Genomic DNA, 13605 nt, shown 5'->3' with positions numbered 1-13605 from the left:
GAAAGAACAGAGAAGTGAATGACTCTTCATAAAATTCATATCCCCAACAGACCAGTGAACCAATCAGAAGTGAAAACTTTTTATAATATTCAGTTTATTTAAAAAAAAAATTCTATCAACTTCACATACTCTCATATTAGAAGTTATTTTTTTTAAACATTTACCAACTTACCTATGTATGGCATGCACATTAACACATTTAAGGGAAACCTAAAACTTAATTTGTTTCGAAAGATGAATGAAACGACATAAGGGTGAGTAAATGATGACAGAATTTCTCAGAGACGTCGGATTCAGTGGCCAAGAGTTGCGTCGTACAGTAAAGAACTTATCTGAAGCAGCAGAAAGGAGCAGCAACTGGCTGTGGTTGAGACGGAAAGATTCTAGCTGGCTGTGTACAGGCCGCCATGCTACGGTTTCGTAGAATTCTTGAAAACTTGAAAGGTCTGTTGGTTTATTTGTATAGGTTGTATAGTATTTACAGTCATTACGTTCCTGTGTATATTGCGTGAATGACGGGTGGTTGGGCAGATATTGTGTTTTGCGGCAGGTGGTATGCCATACGGAACCGTTGCCACTGAAACTGCATATTAACGCACCAGTGGGGCTCGACAGCCTTAGTCAAACGGGTTGGCGCGTATGGTTGGGTTGCGGAGAGATTGTGAGATTGTGGTTAGGTCTCAGCAGCAACTGTTGGTTTATTTGTATAGGTTGTATAGTATTTACAGTCATTACGTTCCTGTATATATTGCGTGAATGACGGGTGGTTGGGCAGATATTGTGTTTTGTGGTAGGTGGTATGCCATACGGAACCGTTGCCACTGAAACTGCATATTAACGCACCAGTGGGGCTCGACAGCCTTAGTCAAACGGGTTGGCGCGTATGGTTGGGTTGCGGTGAGATTGTGGTTAGGTCTCAGCAGCAACTGTTGGTTTATTTGTATAGGTTGTATAGTATTCACAGTCATTACGTTCCTGTGTATATTGCGTGGATGACGGGTGGTTGGGCAGATATTGTGTTTTGTGGTAGGTGGTATGCCATACGGAACCGTTGCCACTGAAACTGCATATTAACGCACCAGTGGGGCTCGACAGCCTTAGTCAAACGGGTTGGCGCGTATGGTTGGGTTGCGGAGAGATTGTGGTTAGGTCTCAGCAGCAAGAGGGAAGTAGAGGTCAGTAAGCTGGGCTGAGTTGAGTGGGGGACGGAGGGGGTGACTCTGGGACGCCAGAGTCACTGTCGAGCCCTCTTGAGGTGTCGTGGGCTAGTCGACGAAGCACTGAGGACGGAAGGTGCCCACTTGAAGACCCTAGAGATGTTCCCTACTCCGCTCAATCCAGAGGGTTGTTATGGGGGGACCGCACTGTGGTTGCAGCCGTTGTGCGTGCTGACGCGCAATACACTGTATTAACACCAGACAGAAAATTCACGTCACCAGATGGAAAGAATGGATGGAGAAGCATAGGTTACTGTAAAGCTACGTCTTAGTTGGTGATTATCTTGGCGAAAGCAGAGTACAAATCAGCATGAAGTTTTAACATCTACTCTCGTGTAATGGAAGTCATTCTGTGAATCCTCTGTCTATAGAAATAAGAATTTTGTAGTTTTTAGTCTACAGAGAGCAAATCACTATGAATGTGAGTGTTTTCCCAATAATGCATATTTGGTATAAGATCATGGATTTACAATTTAGAAGAATAGAACATTTTTCAAAGAAAATAATATTTTTGTAGTTCGGACTAAATGCCCTGAGTATACGGAAAGATAAATGTATTTACTGTACTTTGCATTTTACGGAAGATTTTATTTACGATTGAATTAAAATCATATGTAAAATGTAAAGAACAGTAAAATGCAAAGCGCGCGCACGCACACACACACACACACACACACACACACACACACACACACACACACACACACACACACACACACACACACACACACACACACACACACACACACACACACACACACACACACACACACACACACACACACTTTATTATGGAATATTATGAAACCTGAATCCTGTTTATACATCAATACTGTAATGAAAGAAATTCTGAAAAACTGGGTAATAGCATGTATACCAGTGATGAACAGCAGTTTAAGGATAAGAAAGGGAAGTATTGGTAGCCAAGGGCTGATCTCATCCTCTGATCATACTGATCACACTGTTGTTTATCATAGTTAAGAGTCTCATTTTCTTTGTTGTCCTATACAAAGCAGATAATTCGACACATCTGGTTATGTTTGTAAAGAACTTTTCTCTCACAAAAACATACCTATGGGCAGTTTGAGCTTCTTGCGCAGTGAGATCCGTCGAGAACGTGACCTTGAACGCCGGTCTGTGGTAGTACCAGAGTGGGCGGTGGTGCACTCAGACGTATCCTGCTCTGATTGGCTGCTTGTGTCACTGGCAGCACTCTGAGACTTGAACATCTTCCTCCAAAAGTCTTTCCTTCCTAAAAGAGCTCCTGGAATCTGCTCCTCACTGATACACAGATACAGATGAACTCAGTCCATGCATACATTTAATTTATGCATTACAAAATGCGTGTTATATTTGTGTGTGTACTTTTTTGCTGAAGATGGCTTGGTTTCCTCCTTTTCGTCTGTTTTTTTAGTGGTATTAAGTTTTTCAGCGCTGTCCAGTAGAGCACTGAGAGCCACACGTCGGAAGACATTTCCATGAGACTCCTTTATAAACTGAACCAGCTGACGTATGTCACAATACAGACCCTGATTTGAGTGTGTTTAGATGTTAGGAGAGAAATGTGTGAAAAGAGAGAGATGGAAAAAAAAATCGATTTAAATGGTCACTCTTCTTTGAACAATATAGTTCTTTACCTGAGAGCTGCTAAACAGCTATTCATTTGACATAATACATGTACATAGAAGCACATAAAGCATAATATACCTATCCCTAACCAGATGCAATACGAGATCCCAGCTAAGAACTGTACAGACGAATGTGAAAATGGCGTGTGATGCAACCTATTAATCACAAACCACAGCAAATCAAAACAAATCTTTCTCAGTTCCGCCTTAGAGTTGAAAAAAAAAGTAATTGCGATTTTAGTTAACAATTTATTTCAGGTGACATAGTTACACATTTCTACATATACGTACTATAGTAATAACAGTAAATAATGCATAATTACAAGTAACTGACGCTAAACCAAACCCGAACCATAACTCCATAGTAAGAACATGTAGTTTATTAATATTACTCTGTACTTACTCAAATAAGTACAATGTAACTACGTCACCTTAAAGTAAAGTGTAACCCAACTTTATATCTCACAATTTGACTTTATATCTAACATTGCAACTTTTTTTCACAATTGCAACTTTTTTTGTCACGACTTGCGACATTATTTCTCATTCTTTGCGATCTCATTACTCACAATTTGTAACCTTATTATCGCAAGTTTACATCTCACAGTTAGTCTTAAATTTGCAATGTAAAGGGAGAAGCAACATATTTTTTCCCTTCCATATTGTGACCTACATCCAAATTAAATGGATAATCACAATTATTTTAAAAAATAATGTAAAAAGTAATTGTGACTTTAAAACTCATATTGCAACTTTATTCCTTGCAACTGAGACTTTAAATTCATACCAATGTATCAAATCTATATATTTATATCAATTTGCAACATTTTTTATTACAACATGCAACTTTATTTTTCATAATTTGCGTCCAGATTTCTCGCAAATTTGCATCCTTATTTCTCAGAACTTTATATCTCACACTGTGACTAAGTTACTAGTAGTAGTATTTTATTGATCCAAGTTGGGAAATTAAAGAAATTAAAGTTGCAATGTAACAGAAGTAGCGACAGATCATTTCTTCCACATTGTGACCTACATCATTATGAAACGGATTATCAAAAAAGTTTATAAAAATGTAGGGCGGGGACTTGGTTCTATATATCTGTTGTTGATTGGATGGAGGCAGATTGGAAGGTGAATGTATTTAGTTTGCATTCAGATCTACTAAAGGCATGTTATTGATCATAATCATAGATAGGGTGAAAGGGTAAGCCCAAAGTTTTGTCAACTCATGAGTTTAATGCAGTACTCTTACCAAGTTCTCAGAACTGTGAAGCTCATGTGTAGTGGAGGCACATCTTGTGATAAGAGACTTGAACATGCAGCCCACCACCACAGTCTCCATGCTCTGGGCCAGAGACTTATCTCCTCCAGTGGTGAAGTTGTTCCCGAAACCAGCTTTGTCTGCAAAGACAATCAAGTCATTTCAGATGAGAAACTGTAACCTGGATGCCATGTCAGGCTTAGCCATAAGCACCAAACAATAGGGAAGCAGGAAGCATTGATGTTTACAAAATGAAAAGGGGGAAAATTAATAGCACATATGATAGGAAAACCCAAAAAGTGATTGCGGGTTTTGAAGGTTTGCATACATGCAAGTGACTGTGGCCTGAGAGATAGTGATAGACCTAACAATCAGGTCATCCTCTGATTTCACAGCAATGTTGAGTTTTGTTTAGCTGGATCTATAAAGCCAGTTTTTGATTGTTTATTTGGCAAGGCCTATTCACTGTTTAGCTCTACTACAGGCGAAAACATCACCCTGGACATTGTGAGGGGTGCAGGAATGGGTGTAATGCCTAGTTTTGGCAGTAAATTTAGATATTGAGTATCTACCGATGTTTCTTTTATTCGCCCTCCTGGACCTCTCACCTGCACTGCCGTACTCTGAAAGAGAAAAGATGGTGGGCAACATTGGTGTCAGGCCAGCACAGACATGAACTCGTAAGTCAGGAAACACCAACTCGCTCCAAAACACACCCACACACAGACACACACAGATGCAAAAAAAGACAACCCCACCAAAAAAACATAGGGATATAATATTTATAACATTCACTCATGTTCACTAACTTGCCAGAAATCAATCGAAATTCAGCTTATCTTGTTTTGATACCATCAAATTGAAAATACAAACAATAAGAATTGGCACTGTCAATATGATGTTTGGCAAGTCTGCTGAAAGGATGAGTGATGAGGGTTTGGGTACAAACAGTTGAATTTGAATTGTAGAAATGTAGGTAGGTGGTTAGGGTTAGGACGGGTAAGGAAGGAAGGAAGGAAGGAAGGAAGGAAGGAAGGAAGGAAAGAAAGGAAAGTCATATTACTGGCTGACATGAAGGCAGAAGACAGAAGAGGCCAAGGAGCGAGAAACGAATGAAATTAAATACATTTTAGAGGCAATCTGTATCTCCAAATTATTTTGTAACATTTGCATTATGTTTCTCATTTAATACTTTGTATCAATGACCTTTGTATTATGGCCTTTTTAATGGAATATAAGACTTCATTATTGTGATAGAACTGTAAAATGCTATTGCTGGCATGTCCATTCCAAAACCGAATAACAATTTTGGGTAACACTTTATTTTACAGTGTCCTTGTTACACATAGTTACTATAGTAATAACTCTAAATTATGCATAATTACATGCAATTACTCTGTAATACAGATACCTTAAAGTAAATTGTAACCAAATTTTCTATGTTGGATGGATGTACCCAACCTCTAAACTATTTGGATTTGCTCTAATATATTTGGTGGAATAGTTAATTATATAAACTACCGAAAAGACAGGGATGAAAAAGCCCGGATTTATGACACTAAATGGCTATATTAGGTGCTATGATCTGTTCTGATTGGTCATGGCTGTGTTAAGCATAATTCCTGTTGTGTATCATGGGATGTGTGGTATGACACAGAAATATACAGATGTTCTGATAAATGGGAATGTGTTTATAGGAAAAGCTACTCACTCCATTCATTTCTATAAGAAATGAGACTTGATTGAATAATGCTGGTCATTTTTGCAACATTAACCCACACAGGAGATTGAATATCATCTGTTTAAACCTGAAGGGGATTTGTTTTGCTATAATGACCAGCTATCTGCACAGTGCATTAACCTGCTTATTTATCAAATAAATAAATGTGTATAAAATAATGAATTGATTTTATTATCTTACTACATTAGCTTAAAACTTTTGACATCCTCCTGAGACCCAGCTATAGACTTTTGTTCATTGTAGAGGACATTATATGTTAGCGAATTTCTGTGAGACCATACATGTCACGGTTTTAAGTCTGGATGTACAGTACTGTAAAGAGCACATTCAGAGATACCAAATGTTTGGAGGCTTGACCATGCAACTCCCTCTCCTTGGTCTGACAAATGACTGCCGTTAACTAAATGACCAACTTTAGCACTCTTATGGAAATTTGATAATATTTTGTAATTATCATTTAAAGTCCACCTGTAGTCAATAATGTTATACCTTAAAACTCATCTTTGATCACCAAAATTACATATTTAAACGTTTTCCTGTGAAAAAAATGCATGCCTTAAAATAGAGTGAATGTACCTCTACACCATTGCTTCATTTAGCAACTTTACTCAAGTTACTTTAAGTTAACCAAGTTAATCAACTTACTGAGGTAAACTCTGCACAATGGTATCACTCTTTACAACGTCGGACACAACGGTAATTTATATGATTAGCCTTTTGCTTGATTATGTTATCAAACAGCTAATAGTGTGTTGTTCCCGTTCTCCATCTTGGAGTCTGACCGCTGCCTCAGTATCCTTAGAAACGCTTTGAACAACCTCAGAAAGGGCAAACAAAGAAAGGTATAGGCCTATAGTTCATCATAACAATGTAATATATCCATCATAAACCCGATATATCAGTAAATCTACCCGATTTTCATATTAACAAAAAAATATACCGGGATAACCAAGCATCTCTTGAAACTCCCCTGCTAGTTTGTTGTAAATGATATGCCAAAAGCCAGCCAGCACGTTGATATGATTGGTTACAAGGTGGTTTGTGACGTCAGAAACACCAGCGATTTCAAATCTTGTTTTAGAGAATGTCTTTGGTTCACTGAAGTTTTAAAGAGAAAATACTCAGCAATGGTGTTTACTTATGAATTTGCACATGGTTTCTCTTAAAGTACATTAAAAACACCACATAGAAATATAATCAACATTAAAATCTTGATTTTCACCACAAGGGGACTTTAAATCTTGCTAATTTTCAAATTGTTTTTCATGAATAAAGATTTCAGGATGGAATGGAGCTTCAAATCAGAATATGACTTTCTGTTACGAAACGGCATCGATTTCAGTGACAACAAAACAAAACAAAACAAAATTGTTTTTCCCATACATTTCTTTTCATTTTCCTAATTAGTCCTGGTGTCCTCAATATATATTTTATGCAATTTTTTCCCCATTTGTTTCTTATGCTCCGAACAATGTAATGACAAAAAACAACAACAAAAAAACAAACAAAAAAAATCCAAAACTTTTTTTCTGGGTCTCAGGAAGATATACAGAACACAGCTCAATATTACTAACAAAACCAGTTCAGTACAGTAACAAAATAAATGCTGCTACAATATTATAATATTAATTAATATATTATTATAAATCTTAAGTGTAAATTACTTTTTATGGACTAGTTAATTAACATAATTAGCTACAATGTTACATATCTTCATCTATTTTAATTTCTCTCTCATCCAGCTCTTTACGTCTCTGACCAGTTTGTTGTTCTTCCAAGCAATGGTTTCATTTTCTTGCTTTTTCTTACTTCTAGTCATCTATCAAAGGTTTTATCCTTACCATATTAAATTTAACATTTAATGTTACATTTAATGTTACTTCCAGTTCTGAGTTGTAAGATGGCAACAATGAGCTATTCTAAGCTGTGTTGGTATGAAAACAGACACTGAAGTTATACAAGAGACATGACACCTGTATCTTACCATCGACAACAGTCAAATATACAGTTTAGCGGGTATTATACAAAAATATATATACATATAATATCTATACTTAATTCACTCAAATTAATAAAAAAAAATTTTTTGGTCTTTGAAAAGTCTCTTATGCTCACCAAGGCTTTAGAAACACAGTAAAAACAGTATGTATTGTGATATATTATTACAGCTGTTTTCTATTTTAATATATTTAGCAGTCATTATTTTCAGCAGTCTTCAGTGTCACATGATCCTTCAGAAATCATTCCAATATGCTGATTAATTATTAACAATGGTTCTTATTGATTAGGAATTATATACATGCTCAAACACCTTCCTTGGATAATACATCACCCTCAGTTATTGACAAGTGTTTTGATCAGTGTAAAGGAAGTAAAATTGAGTCCTTAGTATTATATGACATGTTGCAATCCACTAACTCTCCCTCAACAAAATTACTTAGAGGAATGGGAGAAAGAGCTCGGAAGGGAAATTTCTCAATCCTGAGGAAACTTGGCAGAGTAGTTTAAAGGATATTAATAAACACGCCATCAATTCTAGACACTGTCTTGTTCACTTTAAGGTTATTCAGACTACACTATTCGAAAAATAAACTGAAAAGTATTTCACCTCTGTGATACATGCAGCTCAGTTTATGCTTATTTGTCACATAGTATTATTTTCAGCCTTAAGTTAAAGAGTTATTAGTACACATTTTTTGACGTGCTTTCAGTAACATTCTTACTGCACTCTCACTACTACTGCTGTTCCGGAAGAAAAAGCATGCTCCCATGGTCAAGTATTTGTCAGGGTTATATTTAAGTCTGTTGAGTTGGGTTTTGGTTTAGTTTCCATTGTGTCCCCTGTCCCTATTAGACTGAGTTATGTTTGCTAGTTTGGTTCCTTAGTTACATATTACAATTCACCTGTTGTTCATTATTTCCCTCGTTAACTCTGTTGTTAATTTAAGCCCTTTGTTTACCCCTTATGGTTGAATTATATAAGATTTCTCCTTAGAGAAACAAACAGTATTTACAGTAATAATAAAACCGAGTTACAGTTAAGGCTTTGAAAGTTGATTTCTACTTTACACTTGGAACCAATTATCATCTGAAAGGTACATTCGGAGGGTTTGATAAGATCTGGCACCCTTACCTTGATGAAAACCGTGGCTGTGTTCCAGTCCAAAATTGTCATGCCCTTCACTTGCTAACTTCCCTCGTCTCGTTCACTCGGATGTACGTCATTGCTTACGTTGCATGAGTGCCCACTACTGGCGGAACCTTTGCAATAGACTGAATTGGAACGTGCTAAGCCCTTGATCACTTAGAATCCACTATGGGGTTGATTTATTATTTTTTCCCCCTAATTGTTTAATGCAGCATTCTATATGTATATAGGTCTGTTTGAGTCGTTTAATTTAAACAATTATTTTTTAAAATTTATCATAGCGTTGACATCACAATCTTGTTGCATTGAGCTTATGCATATGGAGCTTGCCCGAAATGTACATATGAAGTAGACTCGCTCCCTCTGTTAAAATCGAGGGAGCCAGGGTCTGTCCATATAAACTTACCTTGTACACTTCACGAAGTGGAACGCACATCAAAATGGCGGCAGGGATTCCCCCGAGGGGAAGTGCTTAGGGAAGTCCGCAAGTGCTTGTCTAAAAGTGGACTGGAACGCAGCCCTGACTAACACATCATTTTAGCAATGTAATGTTTTCATCATATTCAATGTTAACAGGTCTGGTAAGGGATGGTTTTTAAAAATGTGTTTTTCTTTGTATTTGTATACACATATTAAATGGATCCTGTAAGTGTCACCATTCTGTTTAGTTCCCTTTCGTAGTCACTATGAGCTACGTTGTGACGACAAATGGGGTTTCGCTTAGAAAGGAAAATGCCATGGGTCTGCGGAATTTATTTGCATAGCGTAACTCTGCCCCACTTCGTGGGTATATAAGGAAGTACGCTGGCAACACGCAGTTATGTTTCTGCTTCGGAGCTAAGAGGTCCTCTTCACTCCTGCAGCCTATTCTCTGATTATCTTCGAGACGAGCCGCTTCCAGTCGGTGTTGGTGTGACGGCGTGTTCCATTGTGATTCACATTCCTGCCTGCTGATTCTGTGCAGTGGTCTGCAACAGCGTGTGTGTTTCTCCCTGGGCGCTTCCGCGCTCCAGCAAGCTTTCCTCTCACAAAAAGAGCTTGCACGTGGCACGTCTTTTTAAAGATGTTTAGCCCGTGTATTTCTGGGTGCGGTAGTCAGATTGATTCTGCTGATGGGGCAGATAATTTCAACACATCTGTGTCGCCACAGCGCCTCCACCTGGCATGGCGACCCTAAGCACCCCTCCAATGCCGGTAGGTTTTTGTCTACTCAGGTGGCAAAGACCTATAGAGCAGCGGGGCAGGCTGCCGGGACATGCTATGGCAATCCTTCAGGTCTACCAGGCCAGGGTGCTCACTGACATGCACGAGGGTCGGGCTGATTCAGGTCTCATACAAGAGCTGTGTGCCACCACCGACCTCGCTCTACAAGCGACGAAGGTGACTGCACACTCCCAGGGTCAGGTGATGTCCACATGCGTGGTCCAGGAAAAACATTTTTGGCTTAACCTGGTTGATATGCGCGAGGCTGAGCAAACCCACTTCCTCAACTCCCCCATATCCCAGGCTGGCGTCTTCGGCGGCGCGGTCGAGGACTCTGCCCAACAGTTCTCGGCCACCGAGAAGCAGACTGAGGCGATCAAACATGTTCTGACCCCGCGGGTAGCTGCTGCCACCCAGCCGCCGGCTCAGACGCCTCATTCCGCTCGCCGCCAAGGGCGCCCTCCTGTGAAATCCGACCCTCGTGCCCGGCCCCAGCAGCAGCCTTCACCTGGGACGCGCTGTGGAGGTAGTGGCAGGAAGGCGCCCCAGCCCGTACCAGCCCCGCAGCCTGCCGAACGCCAGGCGATGCGGCGGTCCCGTTACGGGCAGCTCAAAGATGGGTTGCAGTTCTTTCCAGGAAGTGGTTGCAGGGCCACTCCTTCCCCTGGTGGAGGGCCGGGGGAGAACCTCTTATTCCAAAGAACTGACATTCCCATCTCTGAGCCCCCAGAGGATGTGGATGGCAGTGCGCGCTGCCTACGAGCCTCGCCACTCTCATCCCCCTCTGTCGCCAGACCCCTGACAGAGCAGGCCCCCGTGGAACACTGGTCCTTCCCTGGTCACCTCTGTCAGGATGCTGCATATGACCGTGCCCCCACACCGGGACGCGCCGCCTACCATTTCTGGGGCCGGTCATTTCGCCTCGCTGCCCCATTGTGGGTACGTCTATGGTTCACATGACCCAGCTGGTTCAGTTTTTGGTGCTTTCCTATCTGTCCCGCTGGCTCACGAGAACCATCAGGCTCAGCTATTCGATTCAGTTCGCACGGTCTCCTCCCCGCTTCCGGGGAATCCACTATACCATGGTCCATATCCCTGTCACTTGGAGGTCATTACCCTACTGGCAAAAGGTACGATCGAGACCTCCCGTGCAGCCAAAATGAAGTCCGGCTTCATCAGCTCCTACTTCATTGTACCAAAGAAGAGTGGTGGGGTACGGCCAATCCCGGACCTGCGTGTATTGTACCGAACCCTTCACAGGCTTCTGTTCAAGATGTTGAAAGCCTAACCAATTTTCGAATGTGTTTGTCCGTTGGATTGGTTTGCAGCTATAGACCTGAAGGATGTGTACTCTCATGTCTCCATTCTTCCTCGACACAGACTGTTTCTTCAGTTTGCTTTTGAGGCGCAGGCATACCAGTACACGGTCCTCCCTTTCAGGTTAGCCCTGTTCCCTCGCGTCTTCACGAAAGTCGTCGAGGCAGCCCTTGTGCCACTCTGAGTCAATTTGAGAGCAAGAGTGCGGTTCCACTGAAGTTTTTCCAGAGGCTCCTGGGGCATATGACGTCCGCAGTGGCAGCCCGCACTGGCTTCGCGATCGAGTCCTGAGATGGGCATGGCAACCAGGCACGCTCTGAGTACCAGTTACTCAGGCCTGCCGTCAGATCTTCACCCCGTGGTTGAACCTTTCCTTTCTACGGGCCCGAGTACCCTTAGAACGAGTTTCCAGGCATGTTGTAGTCTCAACAGATGCCTCCACCACGGGCTGGGTTGCCATGTGCAAGCAACATGCTGCCGTGGGGTCCTGGACAGGACCCCAGCGCCTTCAGCATGTAAATTGCCTCGAGTTGCTGGCAGTACAGTTAGCTCTGCACCGCTTCCTGGGATTGCTCAAGAGTCAACACGTACTAGTCCGGACAGACAACACAGCCACAGTATCATACATCAACCGAAAAGGTGTTCTACGCTCCCGCTGTATGTCGCAACTCGCCCACCATCTCCACATATGGAGTCAGAAGCATCTGAGGTCGCTTCGAGCCATTTATATTCTGGGAGACCTGAATCGTGCAGCCGACGTTTCCCCCAGTGAGCCTTCAAGCACAGACACTGTGCAAGATCAGGGAGGACGAGGAGCAGGTCACTTTGGTTGTGCCTCATTGGCCCACCCGGACCTGGTTATCGAACTAATACCCCTCGCGACAGCACCTCCCAGGCCAATTCTTCTGAGGCCAATTCCTCCCTTCTCAGAGACGGGGCACCATCTAGCACCCTTGTCCCGATCTTTGGAACCTCCACGTGTGGTCCCTGGACGGGACGAGGTAGGTTTGAGTACCCTAACACCTCCGGTGGTGGCTACCATCACTTCCACTAGAGCACTGTCCACTCGCATGCCTATGCGTTGAAGTCGAACCTCTTGGTCACCTGGTGCTCTTCTCGCCGAGAAGATACCAGAAAATGGCCGATCAGTGTTGTGCTTTCCTTCCAGCAAGAAGGGTTGGAGCGAAGGCTGTCTCCCTCCACCCTCAAATTGTATGTTGCCGCTATCGCCGCACATCATGACGCAGTTGAATGTAAGTCCTTGGGGAAGCATGATCTGGTCATCAGGTTCCTGAGGGGAGCCAAGAGATTAAATCCTCCTCGCTTTCCCCTCATACCCTTTTGGGACCTTGCAGTGGTCTTATCTGCCCTGCAGAGAGCTCCCTTTGAGCCTTTGCAATCAGCCGAGCTTTAGATCCTGTCTATGAAGACAGTGCTCCTGTCCGGATAAACAGAGGACCCAAGAGCGAATGCAGGTAATAACAAAGTCTTTAATGAAAAAATGAACAAAGGCAGTCAGCCCCTAGGCTGGCGCTGAACTGGTATCACAATAGACTTGGCTTAATGACACAGAATAGCAGTGATGCCCAAGCTGGGTAGCAGTGGTCATTGGAGATAACTCAGACCCAGAGCAGTAGTTGTCAAGCAGCAGGTTGAGTAGTAGTCGAAGACCACAGGCAGCTGGATGGCTGGGCAGAACACAGAATAAGTAGAAGAGACAGGACAAGACATAAAGGAACAAACCTTACGAAGCAACAATAATCTGGCAATGAAACGGAGAGAATGGTGACAAGTAGTAGCAAACAAAATCAGGTTACGAGAAAACAGGTCTGGAGACAATCAGCGCGAGCACTGATTGCAATGAGGATCAGCTGAGAGTGAGTGTGTGCGTGCGAGCTGTTCGAATTCCAGCTGTAGTTTACTGCTTGCATAGGTTTTGGTAAGACTTGAGTATGGTGCATAATATTTGAAGTGTGAAGCGTATATATGAAAATTATGAAATGATATCGTTATTATAGTATATTAATATTATTGTATAATTTGAATTTTTGCTTAATGTTATTTATTGTTGCATATTGTTATTGGGC

At 41.7% G+C, this 13605-nt stretch overlaps 1 protein-coding gene across 1 annotated transcript in view; it reads right to left on the bottom strand.

Annotated features, from left to right (window-relative positions):
* The window catches only part of unc80 (unc-80 homolog (C. elegans)), a 108629-nt gene that overhangs the window by 51251 nt on the left and 43773 nt on the right, over nucleotides 1-13605 (bottom strand). Inside the window, exons 16-19 of the mRNA XM_077199200.1 lie at nucleotides 4682-4732; nucleotides 4101-4249; nucleotides 2583-2746; nucleotides 2290-2498 (exon numbers count right to left, since the gene is read on the bottom strand). Coding sequence (XP_077055315.1) covers nucleotides 2290-2498; nucleotides 2583-2746; nucleotides 4101-4249; nucleotides 4682-4732 — 573 coding nt within the window. The remainder of the gene's footprint in view (nucleotides 1-2289; nucleotides 2499-2582; nucleotides 2747-4100; nucleotides 4250-4681; nucleotides 4733-13605) is intronic.

Source organism: Siphateles boraxobius, unplaced genomic scaffold, assembly GCF_051911475.1.
Source record: "Siphateles boraxobius isolate OS27281-9 unplaced genomic scaffold, OSU_SipBor_1 41, whole genome shotgun sequence".
Lineage (NCBI taxonomy): Eukaryota > Metazoa > Chordata > Actinopteri > Cypriniformes > Leuciscidae > Siphateles > Siphateles boraxobius.
Note: the sequence above shows the minus strand (reverse complement) of the source record. Positions and strands in the feature narration are given on the sequence as shown.